At 43.2% G+C, this 26,802-nt stretch overlaps 1 protein-coding gene across 6 annotated transcripts in view; it reads left to right on the top strand.

Moving 5' to 3' along the window:
• Positions 1-26,802, top strand: part of Calx (sodium/calcium exchanger 3) — a 70,176-nt gene that overhangs the window by 29,988 nt on the left and 13,386 nt on the right. For all 6 annotated transcript variants that reach the window (XM_065497808.1, XM_065497812.1, XM_065497811.1 and 3 more), the window contains one exon: positions 21,875-21,966. In XM_065497808.1, coding sequence (XP_065353880.1) covers positions 21,875-21,966 — 92 coding nt within the window. The remainder of the gene's footprint in view (positions 1-21,874; positions 21,967-26,802) is intronic.

The raw sequence follows: 26,802 nt of genomic DNA, 5'->3' as shown, positions 1-26,802 counted from the left end.
CAAGTGGGAGGCTGATAAATTGGATTTCGGCGAAAACCTAAATGGAGAAGTTTCGGAGCAGTCGCGGACCTTGCCAGATATGATCAATGGGATGAATTGGAATACACACACACTCTGAAAGTTATTCAGGCCTTTCCAATTTCTGTGATTGAGGTGACTGACAATAATGAGGGGTCATTTATTTCGATGGGAAAATTGCCATCAGAATAAAGTTTTCGCATTAATGCCGAATTTAATCCAATTAGCGGCAGAAGTTATTACCCACCCAAAAATGTGCTCGCTTTGTGTCGAGTGGAGCGCTCGCTAATTAAATGCGAAAAGTGGCGCTCACTAATTCGTTTCCCTAGACGACGGTGCTCTTTTATTCCTGACGTAAAACTGACTCAATGAAATATTGATTCGTATGTGTGGAAAGGCGCCGCTTCTGTAGCAAAAAGGCTCGAAGCTATTTTTGTAATTTATGGCTGGGCGTTTTAATGAAGCTCGAGGAGGATAAAGAAAATGGATTGCCCATCACAATCGATTTAACTTTGACAGCTTTAGTAGCTGAAGAAGCAGTGCTCAGGCAAAGTGATTCAAACTCGATTCGATACTTAACTAAATCCAGTTGCTGCTCAGCCGATTAATTCAGAAAAGTTGCTCATGGAAGTTCTGATTTTTTAAGTTACAAGTTGAAGAATAAATAAATTCTGCAATGTGGCGTGTCAGGATCGAGGCTAGAACGCACTCATGAATTATTTACGCCTACTCAACCCACACGTGTTTTGAAAGTTGTTGAATTGTTTTGACAGCGCTTCCTCTCCAAACAGGAAAATAACTTTTTTGTCTGATACGCGGAAGTAAATAATGACGATGCGGAGCATCCAATCGAACTCCTACACGATTATTCCAGTCTAGCCGCTAATTTGCGCGCAGCGCAATCGGAAAAGGGCTGGAAATGTAGATTGGAAGTGACGGGCAGAGCGTCGGAGGGATTTCCACAATTATCGCAGCAAGGGCGGCGCCGTTTTTGCCAGCGGAATTAAACAGATTTTCTTTTACCACCCGTCCGTCCGAGTGCGGCGCTTGGGGAATTGGGGGGCCGTTAAAAGGGGCGTCCAATTTGGCAAATGGCTCGAATGAAAATCAAATAGCAGCAATCTGGTTGTTTCGCCGCTAAAAGGCCCAATAAATCAGTGCCCACCCGCCCGCCCAGCTTGAGAGGGCGAATGACCCCGATCATCCGCTTCGAAATGCACTTTCCACGACCATCGAGGGATGAAAGGGGTGTGTTTTGCGCCGGGGCGCTCGCGCCGGTCGCATGTCACGCTGACCTAGATGCTGCCAAGGGCTTCCCTCTCTTTCTACATACAAACCGTCTCATTTCGCACCGCTCACAACGCTCTCTACCCAAATCCGGGCCGAATTGAATTTTTGCCTCTCAGGTGAGCGCCGGCTCCAGGAGACGTGATGCGTTTCCCAATGCCACCAGGACCAAAGCCCCGGCCTGACATTTCCGCCAGGGTTAAGAACATAATTCCATTTGCAACGCAAAGTCGATCCCTCTTGCCAGCAAAACGGGGAGAAAAAGCGTGCTTCGTGTCTGAAAAATGACCACGCTCTCACTGATGGTGCAAAATGTTTCACCCGTCTCAGCTGGTGGCTCATGTTGCAAATAAGAGTGTCCGGAAGATATTTTACTTCAATTCTGAGTGCTTTAAGATGGTTAATTACTTTTATACATTTTGTTAATTTGGAATTAACTGAGTTTTTAGCAATTCTTTGTCTAATTTCTAATTTTTTGTCAACTGACAATGAGCACCAATCAAGCAATTTTATTACCAGTTAATTCAAACTTAAAATCGTCTAAATCTTCCAAATAACCGTCTGAAAGTGACTAAATTGGTCATAAAAGCCGTCCGCGTTTTTCACAGCCGTAGTATTATTTAACAACCTCTAAAAATATACCAAGAATTTTTCCGGAGCTATGAGAAATATCCAGTTCATGGCTCAAACTACCTACATGCTTGCACCAGTTCAACATAATATGCGTGATTCGACTTCATGGCACGCAGCACAATAAATATATTTCCAAAACTCACTAACTGAGCTATTTTTAGTCCAAAAATGTTAGCGGAGATTAAGCCATTCGGTCCCTCCACCAGTAAATTACTGTTTGAAACAAAAACAAAAAAACCTCGACAGTTGGGTTGTTCGCCGACGTGATACAACACTGTTGCACAAGGCAATAAACAAGCCGAAACGGTTGTTCTACGGCCACTCAAGTAGATCAGCCGGCGATCGATTGAAATAAAATTAAGTGGCTTGCTCTTGTCGTCTGGGGGCGCATTAATATTCAATCAGGCGGCCAACAGGTGCCCGTCCTCTCGCAACACACGCCAAATAATTTCACCCAGCAGTTTGCAGAGAAATGAGTTTACAGCGGACTCGGGAATAACGCATTATCACCTGCTCCCCCGTTCGTCCCCTGCAAGTGGCGGCGCCGAGGGATGCTTAGGTTTTTGGGAAATGGTGCGCTTAAATTAATCAACGTGGCCGAGGGGACGCTTTTCCCTTGCTCGCACGAGCATAATCAGCCGAGTAAATAAAGCAGCAGTTTGCGAAATGCAAAACGCCGCCGCAGCCGCTTGCTGTCACCGGCCCTAATTTACTGCCTCAATTTTTCATTCTCTATCCCCTCCTGAGCATTAACCTGGCAACAGGCACAGCCGACCGAGTAGAATATGGAACTTCAAATGAGCGGAACGAACACGTCGACTCATTGTCAGCCACTTTGAAATGCAAATTTTACTAAAAGGATGGGAAATTAGATATATTTTTTTCCGTTTGTGAGACGAAACAGTTTGTTTGTTCGAATGACCCGTGAAGAAATTAAATTTCAGTTTTTAATACGTTGACTTAATTAATGGTACAAGACTATGAAAACCATCTTTGTAACTTATGTTGCATTAAACTCCAGTCCTGAAATTATCCTCCAAAGTTTGGGCTCGAGCTCTAAAAGCCACGCGTCTCAAGCTCAAGGGAAAATTGAGCAAATATTTTATCAAGCTGTCTAGTGTCTGAACCTCCGGTTGACGTTAATTCGAAAGTGCCTCCCGGAGATGATTTTTCACTTTGAGAGCTGGAATTTGAGACTTTTTAATTAACCAACGACGGCGTACTCGAGTGGCAGAAGCAATTTGGCACTCGGTGCGTTGGATAGACGACTTCTCGGCCGGCGTTTTAATAAAGGCGCGGGCATCAAAAGCTGGCCGTGCTGCTCGCCCTCGCAAACAACTTTCTGGCCGACGACAGGCATTATTATTTGCACACGCAGTTCAAAGCCAGCAGCGTGCAACGGCCGTTCGAACGCGCGCCTCAGGCGAAACTACCGCAGCAGACAAAGAAAGTGCACAATCGGACCATTTCTGGCTTCTGCCAAACATCCTGTCGAGGCGCGCTCATATTCGACTCGTAAATTTGTACATTTTCTCGAACGAACTTTACGAGCCACAACTCGCAACTTATAAAGCTCAATCATCAGTGGAAACGAATCGGCTCAGCTCGCCAGGCACGAAAAATTTGGCAATAAAATTTTTATCTGCAGATTGAGTCGTGGAGGATCGGGACGTTTGTTTATCAAACATGGTGTCGGCGCCTCGGAAATTTAATCAAAACACCGCTCTGCCTCCCGCCGCTCGAATTCGATTGCTCCTTGGCTGCGGCCGCTTTTTGCTGCACGCGCCTTAACGACGCGTCATGCGAGTGTGTATTGATTGTGCGCTGGCAGCTGGTTTATTTTTCCTAATGACTCACTATCCTGAATATGCGATGGAATCTCGCCGTTATTTTCACCTCCTTACAGCAGCTCATTAAAACTTTCTCGCGAGAAAGGTGAAGTCAATTTTAGACTCAAGGCGGATGCGGTGAATTGCTGCTGCAAGTTCATTTTACTGCAGTCGAGTGCGCTACCGAAAAATGCAAATTCGCAAGCTTGAATCAGCAAAAAACTCGAGAGGAGAAAAGTTTTATTTTCTACTTTGAGTGCAGAGTTATGATTATGCAAATAAAAAACTGAAGCTGTGTTACGAATTTTGCACTATCATGAAAATTTGAATAATTATGTTTGGATATGATTTCCATGACGAATACGATTAAATCAATCACTTAATATACTAAAAATTATAATTTCAATCTCATTTAGAACAAGCGTTCAAACTCCCTGTTATTTCATCTAAATCGAATTAAAATTATTAAATTACATAGCTTAAGATTTGCTTTTTTAGTTTCCTCAGCAGGGTTCGCCAATTTTGCAATGCGCAAAAACGCACCACTGGTTTATTGCGCAAAAAACCAGTGTCAGGGTTTTACCTGACGATATTACGATCGCATTAATAATTGTTGCGCACCGATATGTATTGACGTGAACTTTCGGGCGCCCACAGGGGAGAGCGGAGGGAGAAACTCAGGTATCAATAAAGGCAACGCAAGAGCCTCCCTCTCGCGAGCACACGACCCGCTCGCACCCACACATTCGCTCTCCTGACGGCACGCGAGCAAGAGGGTAACTCTCTCTCTCCCCCGCTCGTCCCTCTGGGTAGCCACGTTGTACTGTCGACGCCATCAACAATAAACTGGTATGATAAAGTAACTGGGCATTTTCCCTTCTTCTCCCTGCACCCTTTAAAGTCTACCATGGCTATAGAAGAACAGGCTCCGACCTCGTGATAGGGAGAAGGCACGCCGGCAGGGCCGATTGCACCCATTCGGCGGCCCTGCCCCGCGTCGCTGACAACCAGCTGGAAACAAACACCAGTTTTGGGGTTTTCTGCATTTTCCCAAATTTAACCCCGATTAGATCACATTTCGCGCCAGAAGTCTTTTGGTGAAACCATAGTGTGACTTTTATACTGATTTTTTAAATCCATCCAGCACGAGAATTTTTTATCTTAAATGAAAATGCATGTGTTTCGGAAAAATGCACAAAATTGCAGAGTATCCCGCAGAAAACAGTTTTTTGCAATGCAATGGTTTTTTCGGAAACATACAGGTTTTGGTGCTGAGATTGGTTGGGATATCAGGATTTACCCCCTTCCCCAAAAAACTGACTGATCGTTTTGGCAATTTTTTATTTTATTTTCCGTGCCCGTGTGAAATTAATCTCAAAATTTGTTTTATCTAATCTAAGTATTGGTGTCAGCCGTTTGTTAATGCCGTCCCTAGAAATTATGAGTTTCAAATTGTATATAAATAGCGCTTTTACATTTATCGTAATGTAAGATTCCTAATCATTGAGAAATTTTCACAATCGCTAGTCAAGTAGCAGGTTATCGGAGTATCTCAGCTTAGCGTTTCACCCCATTGTTGTCGGATCAGCCAGCTGTTTGGCTTCATTTTCACTTTTACTAGTGGTGCAAGTGGAGTGCACAAGTGGCAAACAGAGTGCTAATCGCCGCTGGCGGAATGCGCACGCCAGAATCGGAACACAAAGGCTGGAATGCGCCCGAAATAGCGTGAGGCGCGCGCACAAAATTTTTTACCTAGTCGCCGCCGCTTTTCTTTGTTCTGCCGCGTTTGCTCTGGGCCAAAGTAAAAGGCTCGCTTCTTGTTTATGATTGGCTTACTCGCCCGCGGCGCACACCTACGTCGATTGCTCTCAATTCAATCAGGGATGGGCTCCGCTCAAGCGAAATGCCACTGTTTGCAGAAGAACGGGGAAGAGGGGTAGATTCTCCTTTTCCCTTAAAATTTAAATTGGAATAAATGGGTGGCTTGCAATCAATTTTAATATTTTATACCTGACTGTTTTTCCTCTGCTAACAAATTGATTAAGTCAAAATGAGGGTAGTCAATTCTAATGAAAACGTGTCAAAGGGATGTTTCCGCTGAGTTGTTTAAAAAGTGAGTGCTATCACTCTTGCGCGGCAAAGTGAAGCAACAGCTTGTAAATTTGCAATCTCTTTGGCCGCACTCCATTTATTAGCGGACGCAAGCAATTTCAAGCCCGCTGCATTTTCGCATAATGAAAACAAATAAACCGGCTGACGTGTGTATGTGTTGAGTACGGGTAAATAAAATAGGCGGGAGAACACGTGCGAGCGTAGCTCATCCTATTCTGTTGGATGCGTGCAGCGAGCAAACAATAAGGCGATTGTTTCCTCCTGGAATTTATTAGGCCGTGAAAATGGAAACGCTGCGCCCACGCGCGCCACAACGCTTTGCTTGCAAATTTATGCAGAAATCGTTCCCCCTTTCGCCGCGACGCAAATGTATGCCTAAACTTTTATCATTTTACTTTGAGCACGGAATAAGTGAGTCTCTCAAACTTTTTTTTCGAAGGAATTACGTTTGCTCGGTATGCTTCGGCGAGCAATAAAAACAAACTCAGTTGAATTATTCGGCGGTGAACACGACAGGTGCCGTTTTGCTGCAAAATCGAAATTCAACAGTTTTTTGTTTGTTTTTTGTTAAACCAAGCACACACCGGTGGCTGTGCAGGAAAGTTTAGCAGACGTTGTTTCCCCGCGAGGCGTGTGTCCTTTTCGGTTTCAATGAGTCTGAATAATTTAACTCGACATTAATTATTCGGTGATAAATATTTCATAATAAGGGAGTCTCTCCGAACCAGATTGACAGTCGGAGACTAAATCAATTTTTGCAGGCACTCCACCGCCGCGAGCTGCAAGTTGAAAAATTAATAGGCGATGGGCAGTTGTTGCCCAGCAGCAGCGCAGCCGTCGATTGTTTGCGTTTGGGCCATTTGGTCGGTGAGCAGACAAAAGCTGCAAAAGTGCGGCCGCAAAAGGCTTTTACGGCCCATTTGCCGCGAAAGTATCGAGCCGAGCGATTAAATTTTTACCGCGAAATCACGAGGAAGGCTGCTCGTGGCGTCGAGATGCATTTTCTGGGGCCAAAATTAGCAGAGGAGACAAAGGACCGAAATACATACATCGGGAAATACACACAAACGCACACTCGTATGCTGTTGGCACGCGTGCCGGCGGCAAACGCGAGCGGCTGGCTGCCTTCTTCTTGGTTCACCTGCCCCAATTTCCTTTTTCGTGCGCCACTTAATGGACAATTAAGCCTTTTCCCGTCGGTCGGCAGTTAATCTTGGCCGCGCACACACAGGCTCGAATTGCACAAAACGAGGCTGTTAAGCGAGACTCGCATAAAAGCTAAATTGCCTGCATCTGAAATGGAGGCGAACACGTACCGCTTGCGGACAGTCGCATATTGTGCCGAGCTAATGAAAAAGAAATGAATCCACTCGGCCTCAAAACGAATTCACATCTAATCTTCTAACGAACACTCTGAAACTATTTTACGGGCGAGTCGGTGTTTTCCATGGCACGGGTAATTTCAAAACTCGAGTGGAAACAAAGCGGGCCCCTAAATTATTACCCTGTTGACAAGAGCAAAAGCCATAAAAGTGTTTCGCGCGCGCACCTTTTTGTGAAGGAGCAACAAAGTTTTGCAAACTAGAATGATACTCTCCTTTTTTATGATCGGCGCGAGTAATTACTCGGCTGTCGAGGCTAATTAACGGCGAGATTTTGAGTTTGCAAGCAGCTTTTGGTTGTGCGCGGTGACGTCACCGAGACAATAGCTGCAGGCCGGGTCTGGCGGTGGCACTCTCGAAATAACCACCGCGGCGGCCAAAGGAAGCATTGTGCCCGTGCCAAAATCTGATCTGAAAGACCGAGCCGCCACCCCGCGGCCGCCGATTTTATAAAAATCGCCCGGAATGCAGCACGATTGCTTCTGGATTGGGTTTCTTGCTCTCACCACCGCACGCTTCTCGGAAGGATTAAAATCGCGCGCTGGTGCGACTGCGGCGCAACAGAGAAAAAGAACCGCCAGATTTATGGTTCGCCGAACAAAAAGAACAATCTAGTCTTGACCCACAGACCGAAATAAACAGTTGACTAACTAACAAACTCGCATTCCGCACACCGCTCTCCCTGCATTAATTTGCATCGAGATTTGCGTTTGTACCGAAAGTAATATACTGAAAGAAACTTGGCACCTCTTGCTTCAGTAAAAAGTGAATTAAACAAAATACCTAAATCAATACTTTATCGGTTTATTTATACAAATCTCTCGAGTCATGTGAAATTTACATTACAAAACCACTAACAAAACGATTTGAATGTGTTGCTACGCTTTTTGATTCGATTAACTTTTTGAATGAGTTCGTGTTTTTATCCCCAAGCTTTTTATAAGCAAACAAATTATTGATTCAATCCGAACCACGTCATGCTCACTAAAATTCCAGCAAGGGAGTTTTAAATTTCCAATGAGATACATGAATATTTTATTCTGGCTTTACTGTGAATTTGTGATCGTGTGGTATTTGCTCTTCTGACTCATGTTAAAATATTTGCCAATTGATAATAGAAATTCGAAAGTGTAGGAAAAGGCTTGTAGCAAACCACGATCAAATGAAAGAATGAAATCAAATATCATATTAGCCAGAAAAACGTACCTTTTTTAAACAAGGAAATACACACAGGATTAATATTTTAATTTCAGAAATTGAATGACTCTCTACTCTGTGTGGAAAATTAATTTGGGATGAAACTAATAAGAGGAAAAATCAAAAGACACGTTCTCGCACTGTACAGCAGCTGTTTCGGCCCCGCAGGCCTCATTCATAAGCAGTACTTTACCTTCAAAACAAAAATCATAGCTGCAGAGAACTCTGAATGAGCGACCGTCTAATTATCCATACTTTTTTTTATCAACTATTCGGTACATATGTATTTTCTTAAATCCCGGAATTTGAATCAAACGGTAGAATTGCCATGCGGTAGGAATTTAGGTAATTTAAGAATTAGGTAAAGCGATTAAGTTCTACCGTCGCATACTGCCTTTGTACGTGTTGGCGAGATGGCTCTTTGAAACCAACCGTCTTTTTCTAATCAAATCAAAGGCTCCTCCCTACAGCATCCTGCTCCATTGAGAAAGTTCTGAAAGTTAGTCGTCGTGAAAGTGGTATTGGCTGCAGCCGTTCAACTCACGCAAGACACCTTCGGAGAGCGGTTTTGAAAGCGATTAATCATTCAGTGGTAGACGATGCGGGCCGCTGGGAAAATCCGAAGCCGCGCCTTTGTTTGGCATTAATTGGTCGTTACTAGCAGAGCGCGTGCGACTCGTGTTGTTCTGCCACTGTCACGTCACACAATACTATTATATAAAACGGGCATTATTCATGACAATTAATGTAGTTTGTCACGAGAGTTCTGCTAATGAGGCTGCGGAGAAGTCGGGCAGACGCTCTTTTGTTCTCGCCGCGAGTGAGAGACACTCTTTGACTGACTGACGCACCGGAACCTGCTGTGTAAATGTGTACATATTTAAATTCGAGCGGCTTTTAACTGTACTGAATGTACTAAGCGTGTGAAGCTAATTTCGCAACCACGTACGCGTCGGAGCGAGCGCGAGGCCAGAGCGAGATTCGTACGTGACTGCAAAAAGTGTCAATTAAGAAAATTAATTCAATGCGAGCGCCTACTGCAAACATCTGCGCTCATGCAAGTAATTTCTTACCACCGCTTTTTGCCGCTTTATTTTTATCCCTTCCTTCAGGTGGAGTAAAAATGTTTTTGTTGAAGCTGAAGATTTTTTGGTATTGGCATCTTTTTCCTACTTGCTGATTTTTTTACTATTTGACAACCTTCAAATTTAAACCATCCATCAAGGCACCTTACTTTAAAAATTTGAAGAGGAAAATAAATACATTTTTTAATTTAAATTTCGGCTCGTAACCTTTGATACGCAAACAGCCTGGAGAGGGAATGGCACTTAAATTACGGCAGAAATCCGCCGCTGGCAAAAAAAAAACAAAATCATGCCGTCGTTTCCTATGCTGCTGAAATACAACGACGTCTGATTGATTTCAAGATTTTTCAACGGGAGCATTGCTATGACTACTGTCTGATTTATCAGTTTTCCGCTAGCTTTGTTTGCTCATCTTAAATATTATTTTCTGTCCATACGCCAATTTGTACTCGATTTTGTTATAAGAATTAACAGTAATACATAAAAAAATGCTGTCATCGTTTTTCAAAGTGAAAAACTAAACCGATAAAAGAATCCTTTTTGGGCTATTGCAATGAATTGTTGATTTGAATTAATAGCAAGTTGGCAAAGCGTAATTGTGTAAATTATTCCGACAGAAGAGTTATTTTGTAATTTAAAAAAATCCATAAAATTTAGCAATACAAGCAGCTATTTGGATTTGGCTGATTGATGTGGCAGTTTCAGACAATATTGTTTAAATTACTTGGAATTGGACGATTGTGCTAATTTGTTGCCATAATGATTTCTAGCTCTGACAAGAAAAAAATCAAGCATTTATATTTCACTTCACTATTTAAAAACATTTTTTTAATTGATTTATTACAGTTTATTTATTAAATTTTAAAACTCTTTAAAAATGAAGGGGGTGAGGTGAAAAATAAAGCAGAAATTTATTTTCGTTCAGTTAAATTTAAAAAACAAACTGCTGCATATCCGTGGATCCCCATGGACGTGCGCAGTTGCTAAAATCTGGTCTAATTTGCAAAATGAAACATACGCCATGGCCCGGGCAAGAGGCATCTTTCAAGACCGTTTGCGGCCTAATCTGCAATTCCCCAGTCGCTGCTGAAATGGTTTCTCTCCATTTGGGCGCGAACGTGCGCGCGCGGTGTTTATCCAGCACGGCGTTTGCGAGCGGTTCCCCACGCAGCACACGCAGCAGCTCCCTGGGGAAGAGAGTGAGCTCCATTCAATCAACGCTCTTTAATCACCTCGAGATGCAAATTAATCCTAGCTCGGCAGCCGAGCCAGCGCCGGCAGTTAGGCAACCGCCCGTCTCGGATTTGCTCGGCGGCCGAGCGGGTTGCATAAGGCGGCCGCTTGCAGGCGCTCCCAATCGTAAATTTTACGCCACATAAAATGCTAATCCGAGTTCGTTCTTTTATTGGCCTGTCGTAGGCTGCATGAAAAATGCACCCGACGTTTGGAAAAGGGCTTTCCGATTCTTGTCTCGCTGTCGCTAGCAAAGAGAACCGCTCGCTCGCTCGCTCACTCAGCTGCCGTCCATTATCTGCCCGGCGTAATTACGCTTCTGGGCATATTTATCTCAGAGTTTCACTCTCGCCCGACGCAACTCGCAACGAGATTTTTAATGAGAAACGACTTCCATTCTCGGTCTCGTCCGGCTGCCCGGGTGGTAATTGAAAAAGTCGTAAATTTAATGAGCACTGGATTAAGCGAGAGCGCGTCCGAGCTTGATCTCGCACTACTGCGATGTATTGCCAGCATCACGCCATAAAAAGTGACGTCGCAGCACAAATTCTGCCCCGCATATTCCCAGGCTGGCGTGATATCTATCTTCTCGGCATGAGAGACTCTTGGCTTCTATTGTTAGCGCCATCGCGTGCCTGTCGAATGATTTTTCGAGTACGCTAATCCACACCCAAATCGATGCTGTTTTAAAGACAATTACAGAGAATGAGGAGAGAGTCTCGAACTCCTTTATTGCTTTCTTAGCCATCTGTTTGAAAGGACAACAACGTAAAAATAATTTAAATCTATGGAAAAGAAAGCTCTGTTGGAGCGCAGGACATCGTGACGTCATCAAAACATTAGGAAAACCACTCTGTTACTCAGATTTTTGGTATTTTCCGCTAATCCGGAGGCCACTTCCAACAAATGTTTTGCCAAACATTTATAAATACGTATTTTCCACGTCCATATCCTTTTATTCAATTCGATGAGGCGTGAAATGCTCAATATTTCAAACGTACTGGATCTATCTCTAAAAAAGGAATAAATAACAGCAATAATAAAGCTATAAATGCAAATAAAATGGAACATTTGTCAAATCGAACGAGCTCTTTTTTGCGTTGACATCTCCATATCATCTGAAATTGGCGTCATGTGTCGCAAAAACGAAAAATATCCCGTTTCCCTATTACGCCAACAACTAGAATCAATACGACTACAAACGAAAATTTTGTTATTCAAACGTACAATTCCACCCAATTACGCGGCAGACGCCAAAATCAGAGTAATCGCATTAAAAATGAAACACATTCGCAGCTCATGAAATTGTCGTATTGAAGCGCCGAAGGGTCGTAATTTGAAAACAAGATCCACGCGCAGGAGAACACTTTGTTGCCTGCTAATGGCGGAAATTAATTATTTCCGACGGCGGCGTAATGTGTGCCTCAAAGAGCGGTGGCACTGCACGCTGAAGACGCTGCGGTTGGCAAATCTCGAATTTAGTGCGCGCCGTAAAATCGAGTCGGCCTGCTCATTAATGGCACCGAGAGCCGATTAACTGCACAACACACCGAGGGTCCCGCTCGCAATTTAATTAACAGCCTCTTTCCTCGGCGCGCCTTTGCACCGCGCGCGTTGCCCAGAGGCTCTTGGATGGGCGCACCTGGCAACGCGTCGTGATTTGTGCTCGCCCCACTCCCGGCTCGGTGCTCTGTGCCCCCTGCCGCCCTCGGCACGCACGTCCTCGTCGTGCCTTAATTACTCATGTGCTGGTAAAACCCATTTGTTTTGATCTAGATTGGACCCGTCAACTTTAACCGCTCGCACTTCAGATGGGTAGATGAGGTTAAATCAAATCCGCGTTTGAGAGAAAGTCAGTCAAGCGTAATTTACTCTTCATACTCCTCAGGGGAAAATAGATGGTATTGATCAAGATCATAAAATTTAATTTCTTTGGTATTACATAATTAAGAAATTAGAGCAGAAACAAAATAATGACGGCTTGTTTGTCATTTAGCCAACTATTTAACCAAAACCCACGAACAATGATGTACCAATGTGAAAATTATTAATTAAATTTTCCGTCTGATCTGCTTCCCATCAAGTTCAAGCACTTCTCTGATTTTGTCATGTAAAAACAATGTTTTAAATTAAAACGCGGACAAAATCTTATTTTGCTTAAAAATCATCACTAAAATGAAATAAATTTTACTTGCTTTAAAACAGAGCCCTCCTGATGGTGAACTTGTTACCGCCATTTGTAATTAAAACCAATTATTCAGACATATTGCTATTGTGATTGTAGCGGTTCCCGCACAAGTGAGTTTAACTCGGTTGCACCTCATGATCAAACTATTGGCTATCGTCAACAATTAAATGCCAATATGCGTTTCGAACTTCAAAGTGTTGTGGGTGCTCGAATAAATGTTCTAGAAACTTTGATCTCGAATTCATAAGACCCGCACTACGGGGTAAGCTGTAATAATTATTTGTATTTCGAAAGTGATATTTTCATTGTTATAATTGTTTATTGTATTTGTGATTTTGATTATTTATGTAATTTCACAGTCTTGATCTTGATTACTAATACTTCAACCACGAGAAATGAATAAAAGACGAATAATTTGCACTACCAAAGACGCATTTATGTCACGGCTCCACGTACCCACAGTGTCGACAGAATTTCACCGCCAAAGGACCTGACAAAATTATAAAATGTAAAATTATATTTTATAATTTCGGCAGTCCTGCATGAAAAGACTTGCTCCACTGGCGTTTCTAACTCTGTAATTTTACCACAAACATGGTTTTTATTGGAAGATATTAATTAATTTCTTAATGATTTTCGCATTTTTCTGGCAGCTTTAGGCACAAATGAAAGATTTCGGTGCCCAAGCTCCTCTGCGGCCACTCGGGTCACATGTTATCCGCTCGGCGGTGTTAATGGGACACCACGGAATGTGCAGAGCACTCTGGTTCTAAAATATTGCTTATACTCTCAACGCAGATCCAATGAACTGAATTCGCCTTGGATTTCAGGGAAGAGACATTGTGTGCTAGCACTTAACGTGATTATTCCTGTATGCTTTTGAGAGAAGCGGTGCTGTTACAGAGACAGAGACCCACTTTAAGCGCTGAAAAGAGCTTTTGTTTCACAGGCCGCTGATCACTCCTGCAAATTAAATTCCCCATTGCTTTAGTGAACACGAGCAGAGCTGCACGGGCCGCACCGGAAAGGAGGGAAACATAACCGTTTGTTTTTATTGCAGCTTTTTGCATTGTATTGCATATTCTCAGCCAGCGGGCCGCGGCTGGCGAGATTTATCGGTCACGTGACCACACACGACCAGAGTCAATTAAATTTATCTGGTCGCGCAGCGGTCGGGTGCGCTGGAAATTGAGTTTTTGCTCGCTCGCCCCGTGTCCGCGATTGCAGCTCAACCCGCTAGCTGGCTCGGAAAATGGGATTTTCCAATTTTCGTTCCATTGCCCTCGCCTCGTGGACCCGGTCGGGCCAAAACTACACGTGTTATCCAACCGCGAGGGATTAAATTTTGATTTCGCCGAGATTCGCCGCGTGTAATATTTCGCCGCGAAATTATTTCTATCTGGATGCGTCCGCATTTCCCCTTTGACAAGCTCCTCCGAGTCCTTTATATTGAATTTACACGCCGCACATTCCGCAAACACACCCTCGCCGTGCAGAAGTGGCGCATTTTGGCCCACAATCAAAGCCATCAGCAGGTCGTTGGGCATCGATTTGCGCTGCCTCCTTTGTGTCGCCCATTTGCAAACACAATTAGCTTTTGTTATCGGAACTCGAGCTGCCGCCGCAAGCTGACAAAACCAAATGCCGGTGCAAATAAAAAGGGCATGATGAACCGAAATATTCGGCCTGGCCTGCAATTTCAGTCCACGCGGCTCTTTTTGCCGAGCGCTGCCAAATGGACGTGCCTTCTGTTTGCTGGCAACTCGTAAATTTCGAACCCATTCACGGAAATGTTAATTACAGTTGTCAGTAGAACTGTCCACAAAAACGGAATTCGAAATTAAGCACTATCAATCTGCTGCGTTGTAAAGCTTGTGCCGAAATTGGCGATCAGGCATCAGGCGTCGACCGCACGAGAAACGGCAGCCGGCCGACCGCCGCCGCCACAAGCGAGCGCACTATAATTTTTATGCCTGTTTTACAACCTTCCGACGAGCCAGGAAGCTAAAACACGCGTAAAAGTAATTCCCGAAAGTTCGCTGCGGTTTCATCCAAGGACCGGTCGGCAACTGTGCGCTGACCAAAGAGTGACCCTGTGGCGACATCAAGCGCAGCGACTAACCCCTTCTATTGTCTTCTGAATGAATACATGCACGCGTGCCCTCCAGCGCGCCCGCTTTTATTATTCGTTTGTCGCCGCTGGCTGGCTGCTCGGTCTGCAATGCGGTCCGCGCAGTTTTTCGTCCTTTTGCTCGGTCTCGGCGGTCGGTCGGTGGGTGGATGGGTGCGTGCACAATTAGGATCTGCTTCGCGCGCGGCTGCCAAAAGAACGCGCGCCTAGTCTTGATTACTTTGGCGGAAAACAAACCTGCTGCCAGCCAGCCGTGCGGCGGCGGATGATGTCACCCGCGCACCCCGACGTTATAAATATTTGACGGCCGCTGCGCGATCGATATCGTATCCTCACGTGAAGGCAACGTACACAGCCTAATTGCCGACGATGACACGCGCCAGACGGCCAAGTTTGCCGTCCAAGATTCTGGCGGTGACGAGCCGAGCATTGATATTGGCAGCAGCGACGATTTCCTATCAACTATTCTCATACTTCTGCCTCGATTCACTTGTTCCCCGAGCGTGATTAATGCACGCTCTCGTCTCATCTCGCGCGCAGATTGATGAAATCATACAAGTCGCTACGACTCTACGTAATTTGCTCACTGACGCAAAAAGCTCTCGCTTGCCATCTTTTATTTTTTCGAGTGAGCAGCAATTGAATTTGACTCTCAGTTGGCCCGCTTCCAACTCTGCTTTATTAGATCCAGCCAATTGATCCGATTCGTTGGCTGCCCATCGCGTAAGCAGCGTATAACATTTCACGTCATGTTTGTATCCGATCGCGAAATTTCCTTGCTGCCTTTCACGGCACTCTGTCGTTCGTGCATGAGATTTTATATATTTGATCAAGCAACACGCGACCGCTTTCGTTTGTAAACACGCTGTGGAAATTCTCTGCCACCGAAATTTTCCACCACGCGTGACACGCAACACGCGCCCACAAAGGTGCCAGCGGAGGGAAAAAGTAGCCGAGAATTATAGGTTTCTTGCTCAATGCAAGCGTTTCTCTACCTCATGCCGCCACGCACGAATACACAAAGGGTGCCGAAATTGGCTGCTTGCACGTTCGGGCGAGAAGGGTATTTCACGAAACTAAACGATCATAATTAAGAAATCACTTACGTCGATGTTTTGTAAAAATACAGTGATTACACAGAGAATGTGCTGAGCTATAAAAGGGCAATAATATTATATATTATTTTTCTTTTTATTCATGTGAGGTTAGTTTTAAATTGCCTCTATTGTTACTAGAAACGTTGTAGCAATTCCAAAAATAATTTAATGTGCGCTCTTAATTTTATCCTAAATTTACTGTGTTCAGAATTTGAATTTGACGACATATTCAGATTTTGCTTTCCGACCTTAACTCTCATTCTTGCCAATCTAGACTTTCATCCCAATGGACTTTTTTATTTAACGAATGGTATCTGCAATGGCAGCAAGGAATTTCCTGGGTGCTTCGCAATATCATTCCGCTTCAATCACGTTTGAATGGAGGATAGCAGAGACGCTACACGTTCCTGCTAGGTTTTTTCAGGTATTGCAATCTATGGAAAAATTGCAGCAGTTGCGATGACTAATCTGCCTTCCATTTTATACAGTTTGCTGAACACATACCGCCACAATTTCCAAGAAGCTTAAGATCGATCAAGAAATGCAATATTCATTCCATTCTGTCGGTTGCACATTTCTCTCAGTCGCTGCAATAATTCTCTTGTCGGATTCGTTTGATTTTATACATTGCTTTAAACTCCACTCCAACGCTAGTGACTTTCCAGCTATGATATACAACTCTATAGCGCAAAGGGAACTTGGTATAAAAAGCTGCTCTTTCGCTTTGCAGAACCGACTTTGCAAACAAAAAAGGGCAAATGCGTCTTGTGTGTCGTTGGTCGTTGGAAAGCGCTCATGAAACATTAGCCGGGCGCGAGAGAGCGAGCGAGCGAGCGAGCCTGTCGCGGGGTAATTGCGGGCTAAATGCGACGCAATTTAGCGGGCCCTTGTCGTCTCAGCTTTTCTGTGTGTCACACACAAAGCAGCCGCCGGCATTTGCCCGCTCCTTGAGGTGGCGGCCGTAAAAAATTATTACCCGCTATCACACCGGCGGTGAAAGCATTCGAGCGAAAGGAATGTGGCGATCGATCGCGAGATGCGTGTCCCTGCCGTGCTGTTAATGGCTTTTCAAAGATGCTGATTGTTTGCGGCCTGTCGAAAATCCTCCTAATGGAGCCCGTCGCACCGCAAACACGAGCCATTGATTTGCATTTTTCTACCGCAACCAAATTGCTTAATTGACTCGGCTATCTCGTGCGCAGCGCCGTCTAAAACAATGCGCATCGATTTTTCAAAGTGGATATGCCATTAATTCTGATGGATGGCTGCTTTTGGAGTTAGTGAAACGCGACGGCTCTGCTCACGATATCATGGGAAAAATTGAAATTTACGGAAACCTCCTGTCAGAACCAGGGTTGCAAAACGAGTTGCCTTTGTTTTCCACAAAAATATCATGTAAGAACGCTTGAATTGCTTTAAAATTGTTTCCATCCGTGCTTCTATCATATGAAAAGCATGCACAACAGGAATTCGAACAATTGCTCTCAGGCCGTGCTTTCCATTTTAAATTTCGTCCAAAAGTAAATTCCACAGAGACCCCTCTCACCAGAAATTCATCTGGAAACGAGGAAAATGTTGTTAAAAGCGGTCGACGGGCGAAATTTCGCAGGAAATGAAAAGCTCGGCGGGAGGCTGTTTTCTATGGATGCTCTCTTCGTCGTCCCTTTCGCAGCTCCACTCGCGCTCAGTGCCTGCCTGCTTTTATCTTTATTGCGCGTGCCGTTCGCGGCGATCCGCTCTCGATTTTTCGTCCTGTGCATGTGCAATATCCACCAGCTTGTAATCTGCGGAGACAAAAAACGCGCCAATTTCAACAGTGGTCGACCCGAGCCGGCGAAATCGCTGTTGATTTGCATCCATAAAAATAGGACGCAAGATCGATTCGCGCAAAACTTATTCATGACTGAAAATATGTGCGAGTGTCTGTAAGGGCAGAAGGGCGACGTGCTTTTCCGTCCTTCGCACCCCACCACCACGCCCATTTTTTTACTCCTCAATTTCCGTGCTGGTTGCTGGATTTGCCAAGAAGGAAAAGAAAAATTCCCATGGAAATTCACGCGCTGCTGGAGGAAAGGGTTCAGACGCTGAGAGCATTATGGAGATTCGGTCTCCAGACCCACGAGCCGCCACAGAGCGGAACTGTGCTGCCAGACGTTGTGGATTAGACAAACATTGGCTTAGTTGGTGCAAGACTGAGAGCAGGGCAGATCATCTCCTCAGGAAGCTGAGTGAGAAGCCGCAGATCTCATGTTTTTCTCTCTCGCCAATCGTGCAGGAATTCTCTACTGACTAACAATCATGACATGTGTTGCTTAGTTGTGTCTCTAAAAAATATGAATTAAGTGCAACAACAATTATTACTCTCCTTCCGTTGTGTGCACCTTTTCATGATGAAATAATTAAGCTCTAAAAGCGTCAAACATACGCAGAGTATGAAAATTAACTCTTGCGGCAATTGCATTTTTCTAATCACAGTTAACGCTCACGCTGAAGGCTAATTTTTAAAAACAATTTCGCCCATCGTTGGCTCCAGCCGGTTCCGGTGACGAACGCTTTTGGCCAAAGTGGCTTTGGTTACGGGGTTTGCAAGCCCTGGAATGACCTGCCACAAAATGCTGAAAGACTGCGACTAATCAAAATTTCCATCAAGCACTTCTTTTGGCGATATTTTTATCGAATTCGGGAGGTGATTAACTTGTGTTCCTTAAGTGCGGCACTCATTTTTTATTTGCAAGTTTATGCAGTTCCTGCTTGGCATTTTTCATGTAATTCCGTTAATTTCCAAAATTATTTTGACTGTGAAGTCTTTGGTTGATTATGCTTTGAGCAGGACTTGACAGGTAAATTATTCAAACAATTGGAGAATTTATTTTTATTTTTGTTATTCTTTAGGATAATTTAAAGACATGCCAGAGTAAAGCGTGAGCAACAATTTGTACAAACCAAAAATCAATCCATATCTTTGAATAATTTACGTGTCAAGCCCAGTCTCGCCAAATCAACCAATGCAACGTTAAACAGCCATGAAAAATGGACAACTGAATATATGAAATCGTTACAGACGAGTTTCGAGCATATGTTTCTATTACATGGCAAAGAAGAATTTCTTCCTTTCGATTTTGGCTGGTAAAATTTAATAATTTCATTGAAATGTAGCAGCTCCTGAAAGTAAAAATATGAAGCTCCTCGTTAACAAATATATAAAAATTTAACGTCCACCTCCTCCACCTGCTTTCATTATTTTTGAAACGCGGTCGTTACTACTTTTAAAATCCTAGATGACGAGTTCAAGTTTGTGAAAATCCCCTTATGATAAAATGTTTGCATCTTTTCGCTCCTTCCAATCTTGCATTCTTACGAAGGAAAAACTAAAAAAAAAAAACATAGATAAACGTGCTTTTTCAAGAGGGAAACAATTTGTTACACATTTTCCTCTCAATGCTCGGAACGTACTGACAATGAGAGGCAGCAGGTTTGTTCTTCTCAATGGTAAACAAAAGCGGCAGATACAATTTCCGTGCAGAATTACGCGGCCTCTCCTCTCCGGCCGCCGACGCAAATGATCCTGGGAGTGCGAGTGAAAGAGACGCCATTTAAAAACAATGCCCGGCGCCGAACACGGCTCGCCGGCTCGCCCACCATTCATGCTCTACTTGCGCAGGAGAATACACACGGCCGGGCTCCTGATGATCTCCGCACAAAAGCAAAGGCGGCGATCCGCGAGACGAGTTTTTAATTTTCTTAAAACACACTGCTGTGTATAAGCATAACGAACGAGACCCTCGGGTAAATTTGCTACAGCACAAATTCGCCGCTGCTGCGTGGCAGTCGTGAAATAATTGTTGCGAGGGGCGCCGGGGGCGGGAAGTGTGCGAAAGGGCTGCCGACCGGGCCGGGCGGAAGAGCAGGGGCCTCCCTCGACGCGGAAATAGGTCACGCAGCAACAAATGGGCGCCACTGACTGATGGGGAGACGCGCACAGATAACAGTTCTGCTCGCTCTGTCACCCTTGCTTGGAGCATTCGCAAAAACACTTTCTTTTTTCATTTGGCACTGTTCATATTGCGAATATTACGACCACGACCGTGACATTACTTTTGCGTGTCGATGTTTTTTGTCAAGCGGAGTGATTTGCACAGACGCGTGCCGTGCCTGCAGCTGTCGTGCGAAGTAAAACACATTTCTCTACAGATTGCACAACATAAACATCTCTGCTTTATTGCTTTTTTCTGTACAGCAAGTGGAAGAATGGGTGCACTAAATCGCGAAACAAATGAAACGTAGAGGAAATATGTGCACGCGATGATGGAATTTATGAACAAGCTCACATTTGTTGTTCAGCCATCCATTCAGAAGCACTGATTGAAATCAAATAATTACATTATTAGAGAGGAACAAGCTCAGTACTGGAACTCTCGACAGAACAATGTTGTTCTGGTGGAACAAAATATGTTTTGAAGCAGAAAAAATTATAAACGCATGTCCTCTTTGATTTTGATGGAACTGCAACCTCAATTTATGGATCACGTACAAATTTGTAACTCTATCTAGTAATTGCGTGATAATCCCACAACATAAAAATTGTCACACTGATTTGGAAGAAATTTGCGGGCTTTCATCATTAGATTGTGCTCAGCTGCCTATCGTTTTCAACAACCGTTGAGGCAAAATTCTCTGCAGTGTTGTTTTTGTTTTGATGGTTAAATCCTGCTGATGAGGCCCTTGGGATTCAAATAGCTGATTGCCAGTCAATTTTCCTCTTCAAATAATTCAATTTTTCCACTGATCATCGAATTTGTAAAATATTCGAAACGTAAAAGATTGGGCTAAAAATGACCTAGCTTTTCTATGACGCGTTGCTATCAATACCGGAATTCCGTACCAATTTCGATGGTAGCCGTTTTCGGTGCATCCATGGGTAAAATCCACCGCGGTGCACATTTGGTTGCCGTCAGGGGAGAAAAATCCGTCAAAAGAAGTCGCATGCAAAGCGGATGAGTTGCGCTGGAGATGTCAGTGAGTTAGTCAGTCGGTGAGCGAGCGCGTGCCCGAGTCTAATGAAAGGAAAGAAGTAGCGCCGCCGGTTTCCATGGCAACACCAGGCCCTCGTCGGTGCCGGAGAACGAATTCGCGTCCTCTGCGGCCTTGCACACGCACTCTGGAGCACTATCATCCGAAGCTGACACGCGCCCCAAATAAATACAATCAAAGTGCATCCGAACAAGCGGCGAGATCCGGTTTGTCTCGCTTTTTCCCTTCTGCTGTCGGCACACGGCACGGCTTGTTGCTTTTATGGAAATTCGCATGAAATATTCAGCTTCTGCAAAGGACGCACCGTTTATTTTGAGTCGGCTGGGCGCGGGTATAGGGAACGGAAAGGGGAGCAGACAGCACTCGAATTCCTTTATAACGGCCTCCTTCTTCTTCTTCTACAGGAAACGAATAAATTCCTCTTTCTTATTGCGAGTTGTTGCAACCAAATTGAACTGTTAAATTGCTTTTTTTAATGACATCCCACGAGGGGAATTATTAAAAGCAGCCGCGCACACTTAAAGAACAAATCAATTTCAAGGGGAGAGAAAAGAGGAAGATTTAAATAAAATAAATGGCGTCAAACAAACCAAATTTTGATTTCGTTTAAGATGTATGCAATTTTCTAATTTGATCTTTTTGTTGTTTCAGAAAAGTGATCGAGTTGCACATAATGGAGGAAGATAGCTATGAAAAAGATGTTCTCTTCTACGTGCAACTTGGCGAGCCCAAAATGCTTGGAGGTACGACTTTTTTTCGCTTGGATGTCCTCGAAATTAAATCCCAACTCACTCTATTAGACCAGTCAGATATTTTACTCTATCTCACTGTTTTAGTTTCTCTTTCTCTCTCTCTCTCGACTGGCATCCCCTTTCCTGTTCCACTTAATCAAGGGGGGATATGATACACAATTTTTTGTCGAAACCCAAGCCGCAATTAATTGGATGAGTCAAATTTTACATCAAAGGAATCGATCGTGGCGACAAACTTCTTGACAAACTCGTTCTTTGAGCACAAAGCCGTCACTTGTTACGCCACTCTTTCTCACCCCTTTCTTTCTCTCCGCACAAGAGGGTCGGTCGGGATTAATTGCGGCTCGGAATAGAATGAAAAGAGAAAAATAAATACACATGCATATAAGAACGGCGATTCTGAAAGACTGCTGCATGCTGGGGATTTTCTCTTCTCACACCATTTCACCTTCTATCACGTTTTCTCTCTTCTTTTTGTTTTCATCTAATTCATCCCAAGGAAGAAAGAATTTTTTTCTGTTCTGAGGAATTAAGGACCACGAACCCTGTTCTTTCGTTACTTTGTCGGCTGGTCTGGCCCACTCGAGTTGGCTACTACTTTAGACTGTCATTTGGAAACTTGCATCGTTGAAAGTGACAGAGCTCTTATCAGCCCTGGCCACGAACACGCTGTCTGGAAAATTATAAACTCGCGTTGGGCACGAAATATTTTATCTCCCTCTCAAAGGTCTTTCCTTCCAAATTCACGCTTGCTTGAATCGCGAGTTGCTGCCACTGCTCTCGGAGAAGCTCATTATTTCCAGACACTGCCTCATACACTGGCGGCGCCGCTCGCGTGCGATTAATTAATTAAACGCGACGCCACAGTTTAAAAGTTGCCAACTCGTCCTCGCGGCCGCTCCGCTCCACGCAATTTCCTTCTTCCGCCCACCTACAAAAACCCAGATTTTTAGTTTTTCTTAAGTTAAGCAGAATAGCACCAAAAACGCCAAGGTCTTCTACGCTGGCACACACAAACCATAGATAGTTTCCTTCTGTAAAAACCGAGGAAAATTTTCAGCCAACGGAACTGTGTAAAATAATTAGACACTGTCCAACTTTGCACGGGATTCACAAATTTAGATTCTCCTCTCGAGTTCTCACTTTAATGTGGCTTGAAGCTGCTTTTCAGTCTCTAGTGTACAAATTGCTCCTGTCCTGAATTCTATTATAGCAGACATTTGTTTACTGTAAAGAAATAGCACTTTTGTTCACCGTGAACATGTCCAATGAATGAAAGAATAAGTCCTCTCACTTCTCATTTCCATGTTTCATTTATGTAGAATAAGCGTCTCTTTTTAGTGTTACCAATTGAATTGTTGATATCTACAAGTTGATTCATTTTTTAATATCTTCTAGATTATTCTTGCTAAATATAATCATAATATAAGGAAGATTTTTTTAAAGCAACAGAATCTACAAAATTTCTCGATCGCAACTTTGATCTGCAATGTAATAATAAATCTACTTTAAATATTCACCTTTTGCTCAAATAATATTTTTTCCAAGCTGTCAAGCTGATGATTTAGAATTCCATTGCAATGGCAATTTCATTTCAAAGTATAATTCATCGGCGTGGTTTGAATTGTACATATTTTAACTTTTATCTTGATTGAATATTCTGGAAATTATGTGAGCCTTGGGTACATTTAAAATGCTCGTTTGGGCTCATAACTTTGGCCAGGAACTCTCTTTTTCTCTGTCAAAGCGGAAGGGAAAGTTGGGCCAACGTTTTTGCCAGCACCCAAAGCGCTTTTTTGCTATCAGTTTGCGCTCGCGGACGAACAAAGTGGCTTGGAAAAGTAAAAACGAGCCGAGCGATGTTGTTACTTACCGCAAGTTTTCATGTTCGCTGCCTTCCTTTGACGTGCGGTTTATAGGTCTCGATGGAAACAACGCATTTTTACGCTGGCGTGCGCTCATGTAATGAAATTTCAACGTTAACTACACACGCAAAAAGCTTGCAGCGATTCCTTTTATCAAGAGGACCTTTGCGGCTAGGAAAACATTTTATTTTAGATCTTTTCATAATGTTTCAGGTGGTTTCAAGATTTCAATTTCAAGATGCAAATTTAATCTTTTTTTAATACGTTACAAGCATTTTTAATGAAAAGGGCAAGAACTAATTTTATCTTTAAGCGAGCAAGATGTCTGAAAATCTTGGAGCAAATTCTGAATTATGGTTGATAACAAAGCATTTAATTAGCAATGTTATTCTTTCAAAAAAAGCTCAAATAGCCTTTAATTTACCGTAAATCGATTCAACTAAAACACAGTTTTTCACCAAAGCAAAATTTAAACGAGAGTATCAAGTGCCAACCAAAATGCAAAGTTGTCGACAATTTTCTCGTTTTACTTCTGGCCGCGAGTCTCTAAATAACCGTCGCGTACAATTTCGTTGAGGCATATAATAAAGCAGTTAGAGTGTTGTGTGTGCCAAAAGCAGTGACTTTCTCGTCGCGTCGTCGTCCCCGCGGAGGCCTTTTAGCCTTTTAAAATATTAGGCTGCAAAAGACTCACTCACTCGCACGTCGTGATATACGACGCGCACTATTATGGCAGAGTGCGTCTGCAATATACCCCTTGACAACGTAGCCGACGGCAATTTCAATTACTCCATACCTGCGCGCGCTTTTATCACCGGCAAGTTTATACACCCCTGTCTCGAGGCGTAAAAAGAAAGAGACCTCTTGGAAAAAATTATTACCTCTACTTCATTTTGCGCTTGTTTAGACTCAGAAAATGAGTGTGAGTTATTTGCAGTTGTTAAAAGAAGAATACAGCTTTTAAAAAAGACTCTAGAGTAGTTTGTAATTTTGATGAGAGTAATCGATGTGGAAAGTTGTCAGACATAAATTGTGTTTCAGTACTTATTTATGTCGATTATGTTCGTCCAGACCTTATAAAGTAAACGCCAGGTTTAACAGTTAGGTAAATAAACAAATCATATTTTTAAAACTCAATTTGTGCTAAATCATGGATTTTCACGCATATATAAAGCTACTATACTGTTGCAGTTTGCTGTTTTTGGCAGACTATAATGCAATTTTAATTGACAAGGTTTTTGATTGTGTGTAGTCCCATTAACCAAAATTAGATTCGCTGCGTTTTGTAAATTAGTGCGTTTCATACTGATATATTCACAAGCTTGTGTAATTTTGCGTTTGGACGTCTCTTTCACTCACGCAAACCAAGATTAATATTCGTCTTTGGACGGAAGCGCCAGGAATTTTTGCTAAAACCGAGTTTTTTGTGAGTGTCTCTGTCTTTTCGCCTCTTCGCTCTGCTAGCAAAGTTTGTCGTCCAGCAGCCAGCGGCAATTTAAAACAATTGCTTTCCGGGGGGCGCCAATTGTCAGTGACACAGGAAAACGCAGCCTTGTTTATTTTGATTCAAAATTTCTGGGCAAAAGTCTCCTCCACGAAATCCTGTAATCCTTTGATCCCCGTGGTCCTCACGATTCGTTTTATGTTCACTCTATGATTTCACTTTTTCCTTTTCCCGATTAATAATTGCAACAGCAAAATCTGTTTCTCTCTTTCTCGTTTTTAATCTCTCCAGGGTGCAATCATTAATTCGTCGTCTCTTGTTTTTTTGCCATTTTTGAACCCATACACTCGTACGTGTGTCCTTGATTCCGCGTGATTCCGTGACCGTACTTGGACCCATGTAAGTGGCGCTCTCTCTCAGGCCTGTCTCTGCGTTCTGTTAATTATTTGGCACGCTTTTTGTCTGTCTGCATCCCCTCGTGTACCCAATCCCGGTCCCGATTTCATCTGCATCGTGCTTTCGCCACCACTAACCTCCCATTTTAACTGCTCATCGCTCCGAAGAAGGTTATTGTACTTACTTTGGTTTCATCAGCACTGTCAATCTTTCCGAAAATGTCTGACATTCTGATCGAAAAGCCCTCATAATCAAAATGCCATGAAAATCACACGCGTCATCATCTTCGTCCTGACCCCCGCCCTGTAATACGGCATTATCGCCGGTTTTGCATTTTCAGCACGATATCAAAGAAGAGGCTCATCAAAAGGTTTCCTCTTTAGTGCCAAATGCGACGTGGCACTTTTCACTAATATCATATTAGGATTTTTGTCCACATTTCCAACCATTTTAGAGCTTCAATATAATTCCTTGTTAAAAAAAAAATCACTGCCTCTTTTAGCTTTAGCATCCCACTTATTAAAATAGGGCTGCGGGTCCGTTGGGGGAAATAATCAAGCAGCTAAGTGATTTTTGCAGTTTGTTTAACCTCTTTTCTCTTCACTCACTGTCAACCAAAATGCTGATTTCATTTTTCACAGCATCAAAGAAAGATTTTTTTGCATTGCTGTATTTCATATTAATGATTTGCATTTTTATCTCATGGAATAGGGCGGACTGGATTCGCCGAAACTGGTTGCGTTTAGTTAAATAACTGAATTTCAAAGAGGATGAAGTCTAGCTGTTATTCAATTTCCGCTATATAATAAAGAGTTTTTAAAATTGGAATACGATCGTTAAAAACATTTCTCAATAACACAACAAGTAAGTTAAAATTTATATTTCTACTTCCAAAAGGCAGATATAATAGTTGAATCCCATAAAACACTTGTATCTATTTAAATCCTAAAATAAACCCGCAAATCACTTTACAATTCGTAAACATCCCTTAGGATCGCACACTCTTTGAGTTGTTTTTGCTCCCCTTAAGATAAAATTTGCAAATTAGAAAAGAAAGCTCCTTAAAGAATACTTTCTGCACTTGGCGAAACTGCCCCGAGCCAACCCCCCGCATTATGTCAG

The sequence above is a fragment of the Cloeon dipterum genome, chromosome 1, assembly GCF_949628265.1.
Source record: "Cloeon dipterum chromosome 1, ieCloDipt1.1, whole genome shotgun sequence".
In the NCBI taxonomy this organism is placed as follows: Eukaryota; Metazoa; Arthropoda; class Insecta; order Ephemeroptera; family Baetidae; genus Cloeon; species Cloeon dipterum.
This window is presented reverse-complemented; position numbering and strand designations above follow the sequence as displayed.